Source organism: Sceloporus undulatus, chromosome 1 (genome assembly GCF_019175285.1).
Source record: "Sceloporus undulatus isolate JIND9_A2432 ecotype Alabama chromosome 1, SceUnd_v1.1, whole genome shotgun sequence".
NCBI classification, from domain to species: Eukaryota; Metazoa; Chordata; class Lepidosauria; order Squamata; family Phrynosomatidae; genus Sceloporus; species Sceloporus undulatus.
This window is the reverse complement of record NC_056522.1, coordinates 10192040-10215569: the sequence shown is the minus strand read 5'-3', so window position 1 is coordinate 10215569 and position 23530 is coordinate 10192040. Positions and strand designations below refer to the sequence as shown.

The 23530-nt window shown below is 41.9% G+C and overlaps 1 protein-coding gene and 1 non-coding gene across 2 annotated transcripts in view; both read right to left on the bottom strand.

Annotated features, from left to right (window-relative positions):
* The window catches only part of USP34 (ubiquitin specific peptidase 34), a 170521-nt gene that overhangs the window by 85214 nt on the left and 61777 nt on the right, over positions 1-23530 (bottom strand). The window contains 11 exon segments of the mRNA XM_042447637.1: positions 99-212; positions 332-486; positions 956-1038; positions 3404-3499; positions 4738-4827; positions 5843-5970; positions 6052-6167; positions 9605-9819; positions 10902-11533; positions 12558-12688; positions 14285-14320. Of these exon segments, the coding sequence (XP_042303571.1) occupies positions 99-212; positions 332-486; positions 956-1038; positions 3404-3499; positions 4738-4827; positions 5843-5970; positions 6052-6167; positions 9605-9819; positions 10902-11533; positions 12558-12688; positions 14285-14320 (1796 nt within the window).
* On the bottom strand, positions 1534-1640 carry LOC121920106. Its single transcript, XR_006101648.1, has one exon. It is a non-coding gene; the product is annotated as a U6 spliceosomal RNA (small nuclear RNA).

The following is a 23530-nucleotide window of genomic DNA, read 5'->3' as shown; positions in this document are numbered from 1 at the left end:
AGCAGCCTTTTATATGAATGCTCACTATAAGAGTCCACTAAACACTGAAAGGTACACCTTAGAAAGAAAGGCAATTGTAGCTCCCTATTCTTGCTTACCTCTGAGTTTGTTCCACCATCATATGCACTAGTAGCCAACCGTGCCAAATTACATAAATGCTGAAACAAGTTTAATCCAGTCATACTAATTGATTCAGGTTTTAGTTGAGGCATCTAAATAAAAGAAAGGCATGTCTGTTTAGAACAAATACAATAACCATAATCAATCTAATTTTCAAGCAGGAAAGCTAATTGGTATATATTTTTTAAAAAAAAACTGATTTCCTTTCTACCTTTTCTAAAAAAAGATGCTTGTACGTTTCCATTCCCATGGCATGCTGGTCTTTACTTCGTACTTGATTTAAGAACCAGTGTAGAGCATCATCGTAGCATTCAGAATCTTCTACCAAACAATGCCATAGTATGTCTACTTGTTCCAGACTCAGCCCTAGAGATTCAAAACAACACATGAAAATGTCCTGGAGAAAGACTGCAGATATGCCTTCCCTCCCAAGACACCCACAGTAAAAAATCATCTTACAATGATCTAGTTATCAGTTCCTATCTGTTGATTTGGCCTGTATTATTGTCTGGATTAGAACTACATCCTTAGTCCCACAAATGACAGTCTAAGGCTGTAAGTCTTTCACTCAGCTACTCAAAAGTCCTTTTAAAAAGGATAAAACATTTCCTTTACAGTGCCTTCTTCTCCTTCCCTAGGTTTTACTTATATAATACTGATATATATTCTGGAAATATCATGGAAAATCAACAAATAAAAAAATTCTCTGAAGATGCCAGCCACAGATGCTGACGAAATGTCAGAAAGAAACTCTGCTAGAACATAGACACATAGCCCGAAAAAACCACAAAAAACTATAAATAAAAAATAATTGAAAGCATCAATCAAAACTTACTAAAGTGATCTGGTGATCCCAAAGTCGAAAAGACACATGTCAAAAACTGAAGGCGCACCTGAACTTCTGCACTATGGCTGTACCTGTTATTGCAATTAAAGATTATTTCAGCATATTCTCAATGATCACAATTTTTTTTTCCATTGCTTAGCCTCTTAATAATTGATTCCAAAGTATGTTTAAACCCCTTTTCTCCACTTTTGCCACTTTACAAACCAAGCACTCAACTGTTTTAATGGGGGTGACTGTTCTAGCCTCTCCATACATTATAAAAACATTTCACGCTCTGGGAATCAGACCATAATTAAATAAGAAGGGTATGAAAGATGGCACATTGGAATAACTGGGGATCCTGATTATCTCAACAAGGTCTTGTGCTCTCAGGAGATGACAATGGAAAATCTCCTTGGACCAAGTCTTGCCAAGAAAATACCATGAAAGGTTCGAATTAGGGTCACCATAAATTGAAAATGACTTGAAGGCACACAACAATCACAATAAATGCTCATGTAACCACTGAAAACAAGGCGGTACTAATCACTCAATATTTTTAAGAGCAATTTATTTATTTATTTATTTAAAATATGGAACGCTTCAAGAATTTGCGTGTCATTCTTGCGTAGGAGCCATGCTTATCTTCTCTGTATTGTTCCAATTTTAGTATATGTGCTGCCGAAGCGAGCACTAGAGCAATTTATTTAGCTATTTTTCTCCTTTTGGAAAAAGCAATCAAGTTATACAATAATTAAACAAAGATGTTTTAAAATTGTTTTGAAATTATGATGGGAAGTACATATTTATTGAATGAATTTGTACTTGTTTAATTTGCAGCTCCTCATATAGATTTCAGATGAGCAATTGTTATTACAGGTGGCAAACAAGGAATTCAAAGAACTGTTTAGCTGGTTTGGTATGCCTAAATGTCTCTGGGCTTGTGTTTCCTAAGAAACAAGCCTCACCCCTAAAAACCAGAAGTATGAAAAACTAAATTTTAAGCTGCAAGCATGGGGAGGGGTGCTCTGCTATTCAAAGAACAAAAGTAAAAAAAATCTCAGTAGTGCACAGACAGTAGATGGAATCCTAAACTAGCACAAAATATTCATAAGTACAAATATTAAAATGCTACTCCCATGTACCATCAGAGATATGTTCCTTATGATCCTGCTTTCAAACACATTTTTTCATCCTCTTTCACTCACCAGAAATACACAACAGCAGTCTTTTTGCCAGCCATTTCCACCCATGAAGCTACCCTATAATGCTCAATAAAACCCTTGTACCTCTGCCCATATTACTGCATTAGCTCTTCACTGCCCACTACCCCACCATAAACACAACTCATGAAAGTCACAGTTCTCATTCAGTAACCAGAAATCAACATACAACTAAGTTCAACGTTCATAGACGACATTATTTATAGATGACATTAGCCAATCATATTTTTTGTTGCTGGGAGGAATCATAATGGGGATGGAACTAGAAGGGATACATAAACTTTCTGTACGTACATACTGCTTTAAATTATTTTCATCTAAAAATGTGCAATCTCAGAGTAGCCCAAAATCTGTCATGCAACAAGTTTTGTGTGAAGGATATCCTTTCTCACTCACCAAAATGTTAAGGTACATCATAAGAAGAATTAGCAAGTGAGTAAGCATAAAAAATTAGGTGCAAAAATTAATTCTTGTTGTGTTGTTAGCTGCCTTCAAGTTGACTTCAACTTAAAAGTGACTCTATAAATGAGGGACCTTCAAGTCACCCTATCCTTAACAGCCCTGCTCAGGTCTTGTAGACTCATAGAAGTGGCTTCCTTGATTGAGTCTACCCATCTACAATGTGATCTTCCTCTTTTCCTTTTTGAAGCTAATTTTGGCAACACAGAGATAGATTTTTTTCCAGAGTAAAACAAGTAAGAGGTTAAAAATACCTAAGTCTAAATCCAACTGCTAGAAGAGAGCTACTAAACCAATGGAACTTAAATAAGTATTGATTTACCAAGGCCAAAGTTCTCATGGAACATTATGCCAGCAGCTGTATAATTTTTAATCATTTGTTGGCAAACCTCCTCTGAACAAATCTTGCCAGGAAAATCCCATGAAAGGTTTGCCCTAGGGTCGCTGTAAGTCAGAATTAACACAACACAAACAAACGTAAGGAAGTATCCTTATGCAAGCTGTTTCCCCATTCCTGCATGAGCACAACATTCCTGCCCACTACCCTAACCAGAACATCTCCAGAATGTCTAAGAAGCTGTTATTCACAATACCCGCTGTCACTGCCTCCATACGTGAAAGCCCACTGGCAGAGCATATACTCTGCTGTTGATAAATGGGATCTTGCTCCAAGTTATAAGTGATTCAGTGGATCTACTCTAGATGGGACTAACAGTTGGATTCAGACCCAAGCCATGAATTGGCAAAGGACCCTTCCCTCTAACAACATACTTACAATGCATGTTTATGCCGTCCTTCTCTGACAGCTTGAATGTAGTATACCAGATTATCAAAGAAAAGCTTCATCATGTTCAGTTCTTTCTCGGCCCACCTATTTCAATTTGAGACAAACACATATCACTTCACAGCAACTTGATGGAAAAAACTAACAATGTTTAAACTCACATTATTTCCCCTCCCCCCCGGCAAAAAAATGTGTGGCCCTGAATACTCTCTTGGGGTTGAAGGCGGTATTTCCACCATGTTTTGAGCAAACTTATTTTGAAAAAGTGACTTTCACTCACCTCCTGTTGTTTAAACAAAGGTCTCTTCTGGGCCTAAAACTATCGAGGAAGGACCAAAGACATGGTGAAGATGTCCTCCTTGTGCTCTAAAGTTCTCCTGGGAGGCTAATGTGGGCCTCTATTTATACACAGTTGACCACAGATGTTTAAGCATTTCATTTCTTCTTTTACAATTTCCAAGATTTCCCTGATTCCTGCTACTCAAATTCCATGTTCCTACTACAGTTGTTGTGTAATTTTGGACTTTTCTTTCACCAATCCACACGTCTACAGTTGAACATCCTTTTGGGTTGAGTCCAGTTGTGTTATTAGACACAGCACTACTCATGCTTGTCCTCTGCTGTTCCCCAGTAGCTAGTTGGATACCTTCTAACCTGGAAGTCTCATCTTCCTGTATTTTCTTGTTTCATTTTGAATTGGATTGTCATAAGGTAAAATAAAAGGCTTCAGCAGTGGCTTACGACTGTCTTCTTCTGCACACAACTAGCTCTTTTGGAATTAGCTATACTACCCACTATTGCTGTCTCTGAGAATTCCTCCATCAGTATCACACACACACCCCTACTGCTAATGCCCAGTAGTTTTTTGGCACATTAAAAGTCTGGCTCCTCAGCAAAAGCCTGTCTGATGTAGGAGACCTTATCAGCATCAGTGCTACTGTCAGCATAGCCTCTTGCCTCACATGTGCAGGCAATTCCACCATCACAGAAATGTAATTTCAGACAGGGCACAAATATGTTGATGCAAAGGGAAGGATGGGCTTGAAGAGCATGGATTGTTTGAGCTACAAACAACTGGCTAACTGATCAGAACAAAAGGAAAAGGGAAGGAAAAGAATTGACTGGAACCAATGTACTACATTAAACTGCTAAGGACTGGAAGAAAGAGACAAGGGATAGCACAGGTTTGAAATACCAAGACAGGAAGCTTAAGTAATCTGTGTTGTACAATTGTAATTATATACATAGATGGGAAGGCATCAACATCAAATTGCAGTCCTAAAACAATCACCCACTTTTGATTGGTTGTTGCATATTGTACTTACATTGTTATCCAATGTGTGTCATAACTGCTCCCGAACTGTTGGAAAGTACCAAATAATTTTGGAAGAAGGCGAAGAGAAACTACAACCGATCTAAAAAAAGAAAATATGACTGTATGTAAATTAAGTTCTTGAAATATAAGCAGAACGTTTTCAAAGATTTGACCTGTAAACTAAGATTTACCATTAGCCACATTTACAGAATAATTACTTTCATAGAATTCATGAACCAAGAAAAGTTATTATACCCCATGTTGCTGTGAACTTGGACACACGACTGCCTGGAAAAACAGCCACTGACATATGGGAAAGCTGCAAACAATTCGCTGACTGCAACAGTTTAAATAGTGCAGCTACAATCTTAACTAGCCGAAGCAATTGCCAACTAAGCAGCCAGTTCATACTAGAAACATCTGTATCATTCTATGTATCAAAATGACTGTGAAAACTGAATAGATCAATGTATATGCAATGTACCATTTCTCCCACTATCAGCGAGCCGCCAAGTCAGCCAGGTTTCTTTAAGGATTTGGAGGGACATTTTGGCATGAAACAGATGGCAAAAAGGAGAAACTGCTAAATAAAAGGAACTACTGATAAGTCTAGAAGGAGTGAGGAGTGAGACTGGTGGAGGGGAACCATCAAGATAGAATCCTTTGCCCTGTGACAGAGAGTTTTGAAATTAATTCCCAGGGGAAGCCGGCTGCGCTTAAGAGTATCTGACTCTTGCTTGTTGTTTTCGGTCTGGTTGGTGCCATTACTCTATGTAAATCCAATATTTTTCCAAGCCCTCTAAAATAGCAGAGTCCTTTAAAAGAGAGAGACACACAGTTGCAGAGGACTCAAGGTATACACTTCAGCTTCACTAAGCTCAATCCTTTCTGACACTTTGGACCTTTCTTTAGAGACTTTCATCAATCTGTGAAGCGGAAGACATGAACGGCAGCAGACACTAGTAGAAGATGAGAAGCAGTTCATACTCCTTGAAGATATTAGATGACAAAATCATCTCTAGATTATTGGTATTGCAAGCCAAAGATATGCTTTTAGAAAAAGCAGGTGTAAGTTACAACAAATTTTAAAAATACACACAAACTAAAACATTTACCTGTTATTGGCTAAATTTTCAAGACAGCCTTCAATGAACCTCATTCGAATTTGTCTATCAGTAAACCAACATACTAAAGAACACAAAAGCTTCTCTGCTTCATTTATCAAACCTTCAGAGAGATGTATCTAGGATAAGTAAGAGAAAAGTTATTGACAATTATTATTACAATTTGTCTGGCAAATTTTCTTGTGTGATATCCAACTTACTGCATCTTCATCCTGGACAAGATCCCACAAAAGTGTATTGCCCTTCTTACAAACATTATCCAAGTTAATATCTGTCACTGCGTTGCTGTTGTACTGGTGCTTATGAACTGCTGGCCCTGAGCAAAAGACAGGAGTTATTAAAAATATGGAATATCCTGATTTGAATGGACTTTTGAAAATGAACAGCTGTAAATAATTGCTCAACATACAACCCTATATATTAAAACAATTCACCTATGAAGACCATTCATGAGACATGAGGGACCCAATACAGACATGCACAAAGTCAATACTATTTACTGAAGGAAGGTCAGATAGTTGAATAGCCTTCAGCACTTTAACATAAAACCTTTTAATCATTTATCAATATGGCATGAAAGCCATATGAGATTTTTTGATTATTTATTAGCATTGTTCTTCAGTTTTTAAAGTAGCTCTTCAATACAGGGTTTTTTTGGTTAATAGATCTCAAGATCCAATAATGAAGAAAAAATATGCATGATAGAAACATCTCAATTTCTATTGGGAAATCTAATAACAACTGCATAGGTAGTTCATGTATGCATTTGCTTGTAAAGATATTATGCTAGACAGGTTCTGCAATTAAAATCTGAAGCTGATTCAAAAGTCAAGCAGTTTACTGTTCAAAAAACTTTATATGATAAAGCAATTAAAAATTACACTTTTTTCAGATTTTTGAATATGGTAGTCTGCCTATCTGCATTCCTGTGTAAATGCTTCAAGGTGGCAACTCCCATTTAAACAAATGGAGAAGCCTGTGTTGGTGGCAGAGTTCTTTTTTCATGGTGAGATCATGTGACTACAATCCAAGCCATTGTTACTTATCTAGATCTACAAGTTTACATGCTGTTTTTAACCATAGACAGTTTGCAGTCTCCATGGTTAATGGAGACCCGCTACAGGCCTTAATCATGATGGAATGTGTATATTTAGCTCAGGATCAAATATGATAACACATATATAGTCGGACCTTCATATCTGTAGGGGATCTGTTCCGGACCCCCATCCCACCCCTACTGATATAAAAAAAATACAAGACCTCAAGTCCCGTTGTCCCTAGTGGCGGCTCAAGATGCATGCGGCTGCTAGTGTGGCTGTGTGCATGCACCACCATTTGGACAACGGGATGACGTCTGCGCACTGTCAAATCTGCAGATGGCAAGCCTGCGGATGGTGAGATCCCACTGTACAGTGAACTGGGAGGAGGAAGCAAAGGAGTTCTCTTACTTGAAGGAATCCTGAACTTTAAGGGGAGGTTCTTAATTAACCTTTTCCAGTGGGCCTCAACCAGAACAGACTAGAAACCACTAAAAATCAGAACTATTAAGCACAAAAGTACATTAAAACAACTGATCTGGAGACATAACCTTGATTTATTCCTCAAGCATTAGCTAAAGATTAAATGATCCTACTTTTCCAAGCAGATTACACAGTATACGTTTACTTTTAACAGCCCTCAAAAACTGTCACACTAAACTTATTTTGCAGGACAGACTTGTTCGCAGAATGCACAGTTCTTGGGCTATAGTCCCTGGTGTTGTGGGTTGACTTGTCTCTTCATTCCCAGAATAGCTGAGTCTTATTAATGATGTGACATAAAAAGTATCAAGGAACAGACTGCTTTCACCCATTCAAACTTCCATAAAGACATACTGTCTGGAGGGCACAACCTATTTCTTACAGCTGGCTAGTTTAATGCCACAACTGATAGTTTAGAAAAGAATGAATCAACTCCTCCACAGGCTCAATGTTTTATTTATGGCTTTTTATTTAAAAACATTTTTATACTATACTTCCTCCTTTTTAGGAATTCAGAGGGATGTATAGTCAATTGTAATTACCAATAAATACATAAATAAAATCAAGCAGTCCACAAAATAAAATTACCACATCTTAAAATGCCTGGGTAAATAAAATAGGTTTGCCTAATGCCATTACAGTTGGCACCAGGCAAGTTTTCTAAGCAAGGTTGTTAGATGGGTGAGACACAACCACTGAAAAAGCCCTCTCTTGATATTGAATACAGTGCTCCCTCGGGTTACGAATTTAATTCGTTCCGCCGCTCCGTTCGTAACCCGAGTAATTTCGCAACCCGAAAAGGGCTTTCCGTTAGCGCTGGAAAGCCGCGCGTTTGAATTTCGCGCCGAAAAAAAATTCGTAACCCGAAAAAAAACATCGTAACCCGGAACAGTTTTTTCCAATCTAATTTTTTCGTAACCCGGAAATTTCGTAACGCGGTCAATTCGTATCCCGGGGTACCACTGTACTGTATTTCCAGGGAAGGAAGGTGTGACAAGTGAGGCTTTGACAGAATGACTCAAAACACTGACAGACTGATAATGTGTAGTCTATGTAACTCTAAGCTTTATTGTTCCAATCTGCTTTAGAAACTCTAACAGGCTTTTAAACAGGGCAATTTTATGACGAATAATAGCTATCAAGGAAGGCTGAGTTTTGCTTGCCTTACTTATTGCTCTTTTATAGCACTTCATTTCCTGAAATCATTTTAACATATGCACAGTTTAAACATTTACGTTACTCTCTAAAGTTCCAACATATTTTAGTTTCTCTGTCTATGTGTCCATCAGAGCCAGAGCATACAAAGACAAAGTAGGAGAAACGTTTCCTGGCATGGGTAGGAAAAACTTCCTACATCTTGTTCCTGTATTAGAAGCCTGCTGCTGTTGAAGGCAGAGCACTAGGGGCACTAAAATTTTTGAAGGCGAACATGCTCACAAGATCACGATTCAACTAAACCAGGGATCACTTGAGACTCCCAAGCCCCCCCCTCCCTGTTTAAACATTTTCTTATTTATTTTTACTAAAAATGTCCCCACATAGGCATTTTTCACTCTAACTTTCCTCACTCCAGTTGCTTTAGGCCCAGGAAGTAAAATGGAAATTGACGGTTTAGTTGTTGTGTGCCTTCAAGTACCGTATTTTCCAGCGTATAAGACAAATGGGTGTATAAGATGACCCCCAACTTTTCTTGTTAAAATATAGAGTTTGGGATATACTTGCTGTATAAGACTACCCCTCATCCAAATCCAAGGAGGGAGCAGGCCAGTGGTGCATGCGCTGGAGGGAGCAGGCCAGTGGTGCTCTGCGGAGGCCTGGGCCTGGGAAGGTAGGAGCAGGCCAGGGCTTAACCCGGCGTACAAGATGACCCCCAACTTTGAAGAACATTTTCATGGGTTAAAAAGTCGTCTTGTACGCCGGAAAATACAGTATTTTCCAACTTGTGGCGACCCTAAGGCAAATCTGTCATGGGGTTTTCTTGGCAAGATTTCTTCAAAGAATGTTTGCCATTGATTTCCCCTGAGGCTGAGAGCATATGACTTGCCCAAGGTCACCAAGTGGGTTTCATGGCTGAGCTGAGAATTGAACCCTGGCCTCCAGAATAGTAGCCCAATAAATGGTAAAGTGAGTTTTATCATCTTATCTCTACACAGACTATTCTACTTAGTCCTTTTTGATTCTCTTTTAAGTTGGTGGTTGGCTAAAACAAATCTTTCCTTTTACTAGCTCTTACCTTGGCTGAGATGCTCATGATAAATAGAAGCAAGATTTGGAAGGTGCTGCTGAAGATGAGATGTCAGTTCAGCATGTGAATTAATCTGTACCAGTTCTTCTTCACAGCCAGATTCTTCACCATCAAAATCTGCCATATTTTTCTCTGATTTTGCACTGACTTGGGAACTGCTACAACTAACATCATCAGCACTTAACATGTCATCAACCATGTGCCTGAAAGATACACGCAAACAAACACTGAGTCCACACAAAGCCAGCAGACTATAGAAAAACAACATTTTACAGAATTCCTATTGCCTGAAGAGATAAGCTTTTTTCTTCATAATAAAAGGTAAGGTGAAACTATGCATATGAACATAATAAAATCAGAACTGCACATGCTTTGAGTACATGGGTTCTTTGCAAAAAGCATTTTACATCCACAAATTAAACATCCACAAGATTTCCATTCTCAACAGCAAAACAATCTCTGGTTTATAGCAAGAGAAAATTTGCAAGGATAGCAATATTAGAAGCCTACAATCCTGTTTAGCTCTAAGTACTGCAGACCACAGTAGGAATTTATATCTTATCTTCAAAAACAAGATGTAGGTTTACATGAACAACTGAACCATTCTAAAAGAGTATAGACAAGTACTTCTCTTTTTTTGTAATTTTGATAAAACATACTTGGATATATACATGTTAAAATATTAAATTAATTTCCTCTCACCACTGCTCATATTTAGACAAGAGTTCCATATAAATGGAAGAAGTAACTGAGTGCATAATAGCAAATATATAATGCATGTTTAAATAAGGCTGGAGAATAGTGTTCAACTATCACATATTTCTTGCTAAATATGAAAAGAAAAATCTCACAAGAATAAAGTGAGAAAAAAATATCTCACAGCATTCACACAAACCATACTTTAAAGTGGCCAAATGTCAGGGTTTCATAAATTCAATGTCTTATGACTGTCACAGAAAATTTCTAAGATACAGAAAGTTCTAATGCCTTATTGCCAAAAAGCAAGAAATGATGGTGAAAAACGTAAATCGAGACAAACACTGGAGGAAGGATTAGTCTCCGTGTAATTATGAGAGTTCAGGAAAATTTCAGAGCTCAGTTCCTTGTTGGTTTTCCATGATTAACAGAGTCAGAAACAATTATTTAAAATAAGCAATGAGCACATACAATTGATTATTTTATGTATTTTACTTATGTCAGAAAACCCAGTTTCTTCAAGGCATCAAATCTGATTACCTTGAAACTTTCCCCCAAACAAAATGTATATATACCATAAATAACTTACCCTTCATGATGGTGGTGGTGATGGTGGTGGTGGTGATGATGGTGATGGTGATGATGTTGTGGACCAATAAACTGACGGCAGTTAAATAATTCATTTCCAATTGCTTCCCCAAGAAAGTCTCCTGTGTGCGTTATACAAGAATCTTGAGAACCTTGTGATATGTGAGCTGCACTCATTTCTCCAGTCATATCATGGTCTGTGTCCTCGGTGTGTGAACAAGGGTCTAACATTCTAATTCGGCTATCCACTGGTGGTACAGAGTCAGTATTAAAAACATGGTCATTTCCAGTTCCATTGCTTACACCACTTCTCTCAGCGGATGCCTGAGAATCTCCCAAGCAAATGCCTGATTGAGATTCCATTTTCCGGCTTCTCAATTCTGTATTCCGACCATTTTTTTGGGAATTATGACTTCGCTCTTCCTCCTCCTCCTCTTCTTCCTCCTTGAGAGCTTCAATATCTGCAATGTCTTCTGACTGCACCTCACTGCCTGGGCTCCCTGCAGACTGGCTCGCATGGCTGGAGTTGGCCTCATTGCTGGATCCATCACTGTGCCCACTGCTGCTACCTGGCCCACTGCTGCCATCTTCACCACTATTTGCTGTCTCATCAGAACTTCCCTGCATTGATTCCTTTAAGGAAATATAAAACAATTTGAATTATATATATTTAAATATAAATATATATAAAATATATATATTTCTGAAATACGCATCCTGCACTTTCAGTGCCTACTGATATTTCCCTGTCACTTGGGAAAAAAAACAAAGCTATCAAATTACAATAATGAAAACAACTCTCTAAAACATACCAGCAACAAACAGTAGAAATATACTCCAATTAACGTAAAAGCACACACAAAAGTGTAAGATGGTTAAAAAATGCCAAAGCAACCATTAGGCCGATATTGCTAACCAATTATTGGAAGGAAAATCATGCAAATGAATGTGGTTTCATATTGGGTTGATAGACATAACTGAGATTCCTTGGAGGAGAGTTTGTGACTATTTTCATACTTAAGTGTAATCTTAGTTGATCTAATAAGCATTGCTTTGTGCAAGGCAGACATCTACATCCTTTCTTCTAGAATGTATAAAAAGTAGACCCCATCCCTCTGTTTGTACCAAAAGGTAGGGAAAACAGTCCACAGTCCAAATCAACAAGATGGCAGTTTAAATGTTCATGAAATTATACCCATCAATGGATACCTGTAACACCCAGCTGGCAGGATTAATTAGTCCTTTTGGCATTTATCAATGGCAAAAAACCTGTGGTAATTCTGCCCAAATTAACTGTCCCTTCAAAGAAGATCAGACTATGGCAGCATCTACACTGCAGAATTGATATATTTTGATACCACTTTGACTGCCATGGCTCAATCCTATGGCTTCTGGGATTTGTAGTTAGTGAGATATTGAGCATTCTCCATCAAAGAGCTCTGGTGCTACAAAGAGCTACAAATTTCAGGATTCCATAGGATAGAGTCATGACAGTTAAACTGGTGTAAAATGGCATTAATTCTGCAGTGTGGCAGCAGTCTATGACATAAAGAGGCACAGCCCAGAGGAAGATGGTAGAACTGATAGGTCACTCCTTCACCTGTCTGTTGAAGCTACCTAGCATCCTGACAGCGGAGGGGGAACAAAGCTATTTTACCTCTGTATCTGAAAGTCGCTGCTGGACATGTTTATTTCTACTAATCAGCTGTTCTTCCATTTCAATGTCGCTTCCTCCACTCTGATGTGTATCACTGTTGTCACTGCTTTGAGGACTTGCTGCAGGTGACCCTGTTTCAGGAAGAAATTTCAACTTATTCCAGGTAAAAGCAAAATTAATATTTTTAATGCAGGATAAGTGTGTCGTCATCACAGTCAAATCTTAATTTCTACTAATAATGGGAAGTGTATCAGTCATCTTGTCTCAGTAACAAGGAGATGCTGAAGCTGCTGCTTTTGCTACACATTTTTGTCCTTCCATACTCAACCTTCCTCTTTTTGATTTGGCAGGAACCAGGTCTGATAACCAGGAGACACCAGAAGCAGTTACCTGCTACATTTGAGATTAGATACATTTATCTAAAATAAAATGATTGAGCTAAATGTCCCATAAGCATACTGTATATACTCATGTATAGGTCTAGAAATTTTAGCAAAAAAGTGACCCCAAAAACCTAGGTCAACTTACCCACGGCTCAATGTAAATGCTATACTTTAACTCTTATTAAAAATGGACCCCTTCCCTGGTGAAAGGCAAGAGTGCAATTTAAACATGAGGTCGACTTATAGCTCAGCATATACGATAGTTATGTGGGATTAGATAGACGATAAGAAGAGAAGGCTGCTGTCCAGAAGAGAAGCCACCACTAGCATGAGGGCCAGCATGGTGTAATGGTTGAGTGTTGGACTAGAACACTGGAGACCAAGGTGTGAATCCCAGCTGGGCCATGGAAACCCACTGGGTGACCTTAGGTAAGCCACACTCTCTCAGTCTCAGAGGATAGCAATGGCAACCCTCCTCTGAACTAATCTTGGCAAGATGACAAGGTCGTTTTAGGGTCACCCTAAGTCGGAAACTCCTTGAAGGCACATAACAGCAACAAAACTAACAAGGTAGACAGTACGAAAACAAGGCAGCTGTCCAGGAGAGAAGCCACCACTAGCATGCCAACAGTGGCTCAGGAGATGGTGGGGAGGGGAGCTTTCCTCAAGTAACCAGCACAGCAGCTGGCCCTATTGTGCTGCTTGCCCTTTTCACAACAGAAAGGAATAGCTTGTGCGAGCAATATGAGATGCCACCCTACGTAAGCAAAGAAAATACAGAACTATGCACACAGCCAGCAGTAGCATGAACATTGTTCCTTAACAGGATCCTAGTCAGTGTGTGTTATGTGAGTTGGCAATAGTGGTGGGCCTAGGACCTGTTTTTTGTTCCTGGGGCCAAACAGACTGCTGAAAATGTTAGAGAGAGAGAGAGGGGAGAGAGAGAGAGAGAGAGAGAGATGGATGTCTATTTATGGCTTTGAAAAAGATTATTTTTGACATTAAACAGTGCAACAGACACCTACAAGCTATTTAAAAGAATAATTACTATTTCCAGTAGAAGCAATTCACCCAGAAAAAGGGCAGTCTGGAGAAGTCAAGGGCCAGCCCCATAGACACATCAACTTGGTAACTACCCCAAGAATGTAGCTTTAAATATTTTCTTACATAGAAACTGAAAGAAAAGCAAACTCTGAGGCATTACTGAAATGTTTTCTTACATGCTCAAAGAAAACATTTCAATAATGCTGCAGAGTTTAACTTTCTTTCAGTTTCTATGTAAGAAAATGTTTGAAGTAAAGATTATAGTATTTGATGTTATAATATTCTTCTACAGTAACTTACATGGTGATGGAGCTGCTCTCCGGAGATCTTCTTCCTCTGAAGAAAAAGAGGCAAAAAGGTGTGAGAACACTCTGCACAACTTTATTTATCACAAAACATATAGCCAACAATAACATATAAGAATACTGGTGAAGAAAAATATAATAATAATAATAACAATAACAATAATAATAATAATAATACTTTTTATACAAGATATTCCTATTATTGTAGCTTTGACAGACCCTTCTGAAGTAGTATACATAAAATTAACATTTACTGACTGAAATTAAAGAGAATACAGATCTTTATCATAAACAACCAAAAGTTCCAATAATATACGATAGCTCAAAATGTGTGATTATCTAACGCTAAAACTAATTATTTTTACCTAATTAATAGAAAAGATATTCACACAATAGCCTAGGCTAGAGCTTAATCAGCTAAGATCTGAACAAACCTTATGCCCTCGCAAGTACTTTCTTCACCCCTCCCATCACAGCATAATGAAACCAAGATGTTTCTAATTAAAAATATTTTCATGTTCCAACCAAACAGGGAAACTTTAGTTTCAGAACAAGCCAAGATATCATGTCAATCCTGTAGTTTCAGACTGGTTTATGTGCCTAATGTATTCCAAAGTCATGTTTTGATTTTAATTTTTAAAATAATTAAAATTAATTATTTTTAATTTAATTTAGTTCACTACAAATGCATAATTACTATGGTATATGTTTTGTTGTTGTTACATTCCTTCAAGTCGTTCCTGACTTATGGCAACCATAAAACCATAAACCCATAACTCCCATCATGGGGTTTTCTTGGCAAGATTTGTTCAGAGGAGTGAGAAAGTGTGACATGCCTGAGGTCACTCTGTGGGTTTTATGATTGAGCTGGGCATCAAATCTTCTTCTCCAGAATCGTAGTTCAACATTCAAACCACTATGCCATGCTGACTCTCCCAGAGTCATCATCCAACACTCAGTCTAACACTCAAACCACTACGCCATGCTGGCTCTTACATTAGTTGAATTATTTCATTATTAGAATCAATACTAGTTTGTTTTTACTGAAAATAAGCAATCAATTTTATTTGCAATTTAACTGATCACTTTGGATTTAATTGCTGGATTTCATTTAATTTAAAAAGTGCAGGCACTTGATGGTTTTTTTGTTTCTTGGTGAACAGACAGTCCACCAGCCATAGAGTACAGGAGCTGCCTCTCCAGGAAGTGTGATTGATTCACTCAAGGTACCAGTTCAGCAGTTGGGTTCCTAGCTTGAGGTGGAGGAGGAAAAGTCTCTTTCACACACTCACACACACACACACACACAACACTGTACAGTCTGGATTTTACTTATAGCCACAGCCAAGGTGCCAGGTGTGCCATTTATGGTGGTGGGGGGAGAGAAAGACTGGGTCTGAGATGAAGGAAAAGAAACTGAGGATCACCAAACATGAGGAAGCTACTCCTGGGACTGGGCTGATAGAGGATTGGGAATGGGGAGACCGGAGGAAGAGAGAGTAGGGGAGTAGGAACACAAGTAGAAAGGAGATGATACAAAGTCTGAGAATGAGACACAGAGAAAGAGAAAATAAGTAGCACTTTTGTAGAAGCGGCAAGAAGAGAGTATGCATGAAAAATTTGTGGAAGAGAAATAAGCAGATTTTTTTGCAGCCATGCAAGAAAACACAAAGAGAGAGAGAGGAAGAATGGGGAGGAAGGAGAGAAAGAAAAAGCAAGAGTGTTTCTGTGGATGCAACAAATTGCATCTTACGTTCAGCAAACTTCAACAGATGTACTTGGATTCTGGGGATTTGGAACTTAGGCGCGTTACACACGCGCCTAAAGTACGTACCGTGTACGTACTAGGGCTGCCTGGGGCCATCTCTTCCAGACGCCCCCAACCCTAGTACGTACATGGTACGTACAAAATGGCTGCGCCCATTCTAGATGGGCACCGCCATTAGGATGTCACAAACGTGCCGCCTCCAAATGGGGCGGCGCAGACGTGACATCCTCGCGACTGGGACGCCTTTTTTGCGGCCCCGGAAGGAGCTCCGAAACGGAGTTCCTTCTAGGATTTGTGTTGCTGGTGCAGCCTTTAAATGGCTGCGCCAGCGACCCAAGGCAGAAAGGGTCTTCTCCTCCTCCCCACCGCATGAAGCCCCAAGGACACCCCTTTCCAGGCCGTGGGGAAGCAGTCTTTTGCCACTTCCCTGCGGCCTGGAAAGTGGAGGATCAGGGCCTCAGAGGCTGCTGCTGTGGCAGCTGAGGCAAGCAGTCTGTAACACGCCTTAGGTTTTTCTCTAGAGGCTTGGAGATGAACTAATGGGTCTGGAGGACTGCAGGCTGCCCACAGGCCAAGATCTGCCCACCACTGGTATGATTTATGACTTAATTCTGTAACAGTGTGCTACCTAACATGTACCTCCCCCGACCTCCATCTTGAGGGGAGAGAAGCAGGCAAGAAACAACAGGCCTCTGCCTGCCAAGAAGAAGAGCCCTCCCCCAACCTCCATCTTGAGGGGAGAGAAGCAGGCAAGAAACAACAGGCCTCTGCCTGCCAAGAAGAAGAGCCCTCCCCCCGACCACCATCTTGAGGGGAGAGAAGCAGAGTTTTTTTGTTTTTGTTTGTTACTTGCTTTATTGTATATGCATATGTATGCTGTAAACCGCTTTGATCATAGGAAAAGCGGTATACAAATAAAACATATTATTAATATTATTATTGCCTAGACCTGAGCAGATGCTGGTGGGCAGTATTTATTTGATAAAAATGTGCCTTCCAGGTTATTCAGCAGCATAAATCCAGGCAAGGGAGTGTCATTCTTAGAGTTTACCAAAGTGGTCCCAAAACCTCTTCAGGCTACTGCCTCCTTGCCTCTTTCGCAACAACCCTAGTGCCCACAACACCTATTGCTTGATATTAAGCCTACTGAAAATTCAAAACAATCTATCTTGGTCACTGTTCCCTTTGCACTCGGTCACTTTGGGGGCAGCAACCAAGAAGCGTCTCATCTGTGCCAGCCTTTAATCAAAATTTTGGAAAAGTGGGTTACAAATAAACTATATTATTATTATTATTATTATTATTATTATTATTATTATTGGTGTGTTACAGACCGCCCCTTTGGGGCGGCCTGTAGGCGCACCTTTCCCCGCCGGATCGGGGCCTCAGCGGCCAGAGCAGCAGCCGCTGAAGCCCCGATCCGCCGCTTTCCAGGCTGCGGGGAAGCGGCAAAAGGCCCCTTTCTCCTTTGGTATCAATGACGGCGGCCGTGTGGAACGGCCGCCGCCATTTTGTGTGCGCACAGCGCGCAATAGGGTTAGGGCCTTAACACTAGTACGTGCTCCGCGCGTACTTTTAAGCCCGTCTGTAACGGGCCATTATTTGCATCAATGAGGCTGTCTGTTTTAAGGGACCCCGAAGAGAGATGTTTCATTCAACCCTCATCACCATCATGGCCTTAAAGGTTGGCAAAGGCTGATTCCTCTTTTCTTTCTTGTGTACCAATATTCTGCCCCAGGGCATCTTTTTTCCTCACTGCCCCCTCTGCCCCTTTTCCCTCACCACCTCCTAGATCTTTCCATCACCCCCAGGGGCCAGTACCATTCCCTTTGGGAATCAATGGTCTACTATGATCATAGAATCATACAATCATTTCCCTTCTTTCAAGGAGGAAAGGCTGGTTCTCTTTCTCCATGTGCTTGGATGAGATCTGAACTTTTTAAACTTTGAGATACTTCTGTGGATCATTGGTGGGCAGGGCCAGAACCCTAATTCTGTTTAAGTGCTGGGAGTGGCGTGCACCATAGTCAAGGAGGGTTTGGAGTACACAGGAGAGGTTTACCTGGGAACATTGTTGGAGGGGTTCTCCTTTAATTTTCCGCATTTTCTTTAAATTTTTTTCCTTAAGGGGTTTCTGGGTATTTTTGCTTAGAGAAAATGAGTCAAAGACTTGCCTCTGGAAGGAGGTTGTAGCCAGGAGATCCCTACAGAACTACAGGCCCAGTGAAGTGAACGCAGTGACAGAGCTTGGGAACAAAGGCCAAGCCAGCAGGGGTTCTTTACACTGGTGTTTAGCAGGGAAAGCCCACAGTCTTGTTTCAGTGCCTCCTTAAGATAAGTACTGCATTTAGGACAGAAAAATGAAATGCACAGATATAGGATGGGGGACACCTGGCTGAATGAGACTACATGTGAAAAGGATCTAGGAGTCCAAGTAGACCACAAGTTGAACATGAGTCAACAGTGCGATATGGCAGCTAAAAAGCCAATGCAATTTTAGGGTGCATCAATAAAAGTATAGTGTCTAGATCAAGGGAAGGGGAAGTAATAGTGCCACTTTATTCTGCTCTGGTCAGTGCCCCACCTGGAAATGTGTCCCGTTCTGGGCGCCACAATTCAAAAAGGCATTGAGAAGCTAGAGGCAGGGTAGGCAACCTTTTGAGCCGGGGGCCGGGTTGCTGTCTCTCAGACAACTGGGGGCCGAAGCTGGGGGGTGGCGTTTCCACCCTCTGGGGTGGGGCCGCATGCTGAGGGTGAGCTTTCCCCACTCCCGGGGCGGGGCCACCTGCTCCGCCCCCGCCGTGATACCAACTTAATAAATAACAGTTCCAAGCATGGAAACTATACACAGCCATCAAACGAAGAAGAAGAAGAGCATGCCACACTGTCTCCACCCAGAAGGCACAAGGTGCTGGAGGGTATTTTGCACACAACACAACGCCTGTCTCTCTCCCACACAACTCCACCTGTCTCTCACATACACCTCTCTCACACACACAACCCCCTATCTTCTCTCTCTCACACACACACACACCACACCCAACCCTGTCTAACACACACAACCACCCCCTCTCTTCACATACACAACCACTTCTCTCTTGTGTGTGTCTCTTACATACACACATAGCTCTTACACATAACCTACAACACACCCTCTCTCGCTTCTGCTCCTCTGTTGAAGAGGGGAGGCCCCTCAGCGGCCACAAGGAAGGAGGAATAGGGCACCCGTGCGGGGTCCTCGACCGCTCTTTCCCGCCTTCTGAGGGGCCTCACAGCCCTCAGAGCCAAGGAAGGCGGCGGGGGACACACGCGCTGGCATCCTCGCCGGTCTTTCCGGCTTCCTGAGGGGCTCCAAGCCCCTCAGAGGACTGAGAAAGGAGACTGGGGACAACGCGCTGCCATCCTCGCCAGCTCTTTTCCTGGCTTCTGAGGGCCTCCAAGCCCTCAGAGGCGGAAGGTGTTGTGGATTGGTACACCCGTGCGGGGTTCCCGCGCGCCTTTCCCGTTCAGAGGGGCCTCCAAGCCCTCAGGCGGAAGGGGCGAGACGCCGAGCGGTTCCTCGCCGGCTCTTTCCCGCTTCTGAGGGCTCATACCCCTCCAAGTGTGCGCCAGATATCGAGGAGCCCGCGCGTGGGTCCTTCGCCGGCTCTTTACCCACTTCTGAGGCCCTCCAGCCCTAAGGCTGGAAGGAGGCGGGGATACCTCCACGTCTCACTTGCTCTTTCCCGGCTTTGAGGGCCCCAAGCCCCTCAGAGGCCAGGAAGGAGGCGAGGACACCCCGCAGCGTCTCGCCGGCTCTCTTCCCAGCTTCGAGGGGCCTAAAGCCCTCAGAGAGCAGGAAGGAGGCGGGGAAGCCCGCGAGCGGGTATTCACCGGCTTTTCCGGCTCTGGGCGCCTCCAAGCCCTCAGAGGCCAGAAGGAGGAGAGGAGCCTGCGGCTGGGGTCCTCGACGGCTTTTCCTGTCTGAGGGCCTCCGAGCCCCTCAGAGGCGGAGGAGGAGGATGCAACGGGAACACCGCGCGCGTCCTCACTGGCTCTTTCCCGCTTCTGAGGGCCTCCAAGCCCCTCAGAGCCCGAAGGAGGGCGAGGAGGATACGCCTGCTGGTGTCCTCGCTGGCTTTTTTCCCGCTTCTGAGGGCCTTCAGCCCCTCGAGGCCCCGAAGGAGGCAGTGGGGACACCCGCGCTGGCATCCCGCTGGCTCTTTCCCGGCTTCTGCGGCGCCTACCAAGCCCCTCAGAGCCAGGACGGAAGCGAGGACACCCATGCACGCATTCCTCGCTGCTGTTTCCCGGCTTCTGAGGGGCCTGACAAGCCTCAGAGGCCCGGTTCGGAGGAGCTCCGCCTTTCCCCTTTGTAGGACTGAGTGTGGCGTCCTCCTCGCGGCTCTTTTCGGCTTTTTTTTGTATGTTTGGCTCACCCGCCCCCCCTCCGGCCTGGAGCAGGACGTGAGTCGTAGGACCCTCTGCCCACCTTGTCCTGGCTGTTTCCGTTTTCTTGAGGGCCTCCTATTTCAAGTCTCATAGGCCGGTTAGGTATATTGAGGTATTGGGTGTTGGGGGCCCTTTTGCGCGCCTCTTTTCCGGCTTTTTCTGAGGGCTCCAAGCCCTCAGAAGCCGGCCTCGGCGGAGTAAGATCTGAGGCCGGTCCCTCACGTTTTTCTTAATCTCCTCAGTGCCCGCTTCCCTCGTGGCCTCTCTCGTGCCTTTTTTGGGGGCCTTGTGCGGTGTTTTTTAGGCCAAGCTCTGACGGTTGCTGTTTTGCTGAGGCCAGCCCTGCCCTTTGCCCTCTTGGGGCCTTTGGCGGGACTCGGCGGCCGGACCGCGCTGGGGCTGGTTCCCAACGGCTCGAGGGCCGCTGCGGCCCGTGGCCTGTTGGTTTGCTCTCCTGAGTCGTTGTGTCATGGAGGGTGTTCTTACTGTGCGGTCTTGTATTTATCTTTGTCTTATTGTGGAAAGACTCAGGGAGCTGGGATAGCTGGGCTGTTTACGCTGCCGAAGAGAAGGTTTGAGGTGTATGATAGCCCTTTAACCTATTTCAAGGATATCACTATTGAGTCGGGGGGGAGTTGTTTTCTTGCTGCTCCAGAGACTGGATGCCCGAAGCAAATGATGCAAACTGCGGAAAGAAAATGTCCTCCCTCAAATTAGGAGGAACTTTCTGACAGTAAGGGGTTTGGACTGTACAACACTCTTCCTCGCGAGTGTAGTGGAGTCTCCCTTCTTAAATATTTAAATAGAGGCTGGATGGCCATCTGTCGGGGTGCTTTGATTTTTGTAATCCGCATGACAAGGGGTTGGACTGGATGGCCTTGCGGTCTCTTCCAACTCTGATTCTATTTATTTTTATAAAAAACAAAGAACAAAAACCAAATGTCTTCTTCAAACGGCAGTGTAATTCCAATTCCTATCACTGTCTGAATCTTTTATCTAAATACATGAAGCATCCAACACAATGTCATACCTATTGATCACTAAAAAACCCTAATTACTCCCCAAAATTAGCCAACTGTTCTGCAATAATCATTTATGACATACCTGAAGCAAATACATACTTACTTTTTTATTTCCCATGGTAGGTTTTTACTTAGCGCAAGAGGCAAATGAGCTCTGTTTTGATGCTGGGCTTTAGCTGCTAGTGGCATTATTCCACCATGCTTTATGAGCATGGATGCCAACATATATGTCTGTAAACAACAAAGATTGCAAACAAAGAATAAACTAGAAACACAAGCTTATAATTTCTGGTTTTTAATGCATGGCAATAGCCTCACACCTGTCATTTTATAACGTCTGTAGCTTTTTGCTGAAAAATAAAGTTCCACATACTATAAAAGACACAAGCTTGTTGTTTAACACAGCAAGAAAAGTCACGTGCATGTACAGTACAATAGGTAAAATCCAATCTCAAAAGGCTTCTGCTACAAAATACTTCTTTTCATTTCAACCGCTAACTGCAGTGCAGCTTTTTTTGTGGACTGGCCACAGCAAACAAAATTGCTTTTAAAATTGTTTGTTTTCACTGGTGTTTTAGCACCTTCATGTTTGCACTGGGATGCAGGGTTGATACTAACATTAAGAAGATGTCTGAGTGGAACAGGATCCAAATTCGATCAGTTGAAGGAAACAAGTCATGTATGTAGCGACTGCAAATTGCTTCAGCTGCGGAAAAAAAAGAGACAAGATAAACACACAGTATAGAAAAATGTAACAGGATTTTTTTAAATTAACAAAATTTGCTTATTTTACCATATCGGTGTGGCTGATACTCCTTTTAAATTATTTATACACATTGCACATAATAAGTACGTTAAATGGTCTAATTAAAAAAATAATGCCCAGTAATAGTAGAAGGTAGAGCAAAAAAGAAGAAGGAAAACCACTTACAGATGGTTTGATTTAATAAAGGAGTAGTTTATTAAAGCTTAAAAATAAATAATGTGTGCCCCAGGGAGGCTTTACTGGGTGTTTGTTTGGTATGTTTTTTCATGCATGCTAATTTAGTATTCTTTACAAGATTTTACACATTTATTGTAATATTAACGAGGTGTTTCCTGTGTGTTTAAAATGTACTGTTTTTATAGTTTGTTGTTTTAAGCTTTGTGCACCATCTAGGATCCAGTATGTTGGCAGGAAAGGTGGTTCTATACCAATCAAAATAATAAACAAATAAAGGCATTGCAACCCTATTAGCGAGTTAATTAGCAGCATGTTTGAAGTGGACCCTCAGATCCACAAGGTCACCATAAACTGAAGCTGACTTTCTATAACTACAATTTTTAGTTCTTTTGAGAGCTGAAACAGGCCAAACAACTACTCTCTTCAAGCTGGTACACATACCGCTCTTGCTTACTGGCCAACGTTTTATTCCTTATGAGTGATTCCAGGCTTCCCAAAAAACGTTTTTTTTAGAACAAACTATTGTTAACTCTCCAAGCTCCGGGTATCTATAGTTAGAAGAACAATATTGCAGAGCTTGAGATTAATGTGGACTCACTTCCAAATATTGCCACTTGAGTAGAGTCACAGCACTGATTAAGAGAAATTATCTTGTTTCCACAAACTGTGGCCGATTTCTTGCCACTTTCGAACTTTTCTTTTCTTTTTTGTCTAACCTGTATAAGATCGTTTGGGTGAGACGCATTACCTTAATAATTTACTCCCTTTGACCCTGCTCTGAAACCCTCTTTCCCCCCCCCCCAGCACTATTCTGCTCCTTAAGGATACAATTGTGATGCTTTGCCATATCCTGACCGGGCCAGAATATCCTAAAAACTCCTGGTCCATCTTGTGCGAAAGAACTCGCATCGTCTGTACCAACACCCGCGCGAAGCTGTGGAGAATACGCCACCTACCTTTTACATTGTCCGCTCTGTCTATCTATCTCTCGCCCATTGATTTTCTTGACTGTATTTTAACCGTTCCCTTTCCTGGATAGCTGCCTACCAGCATCTTTGTGTCCCCTTTTGGCCGTCT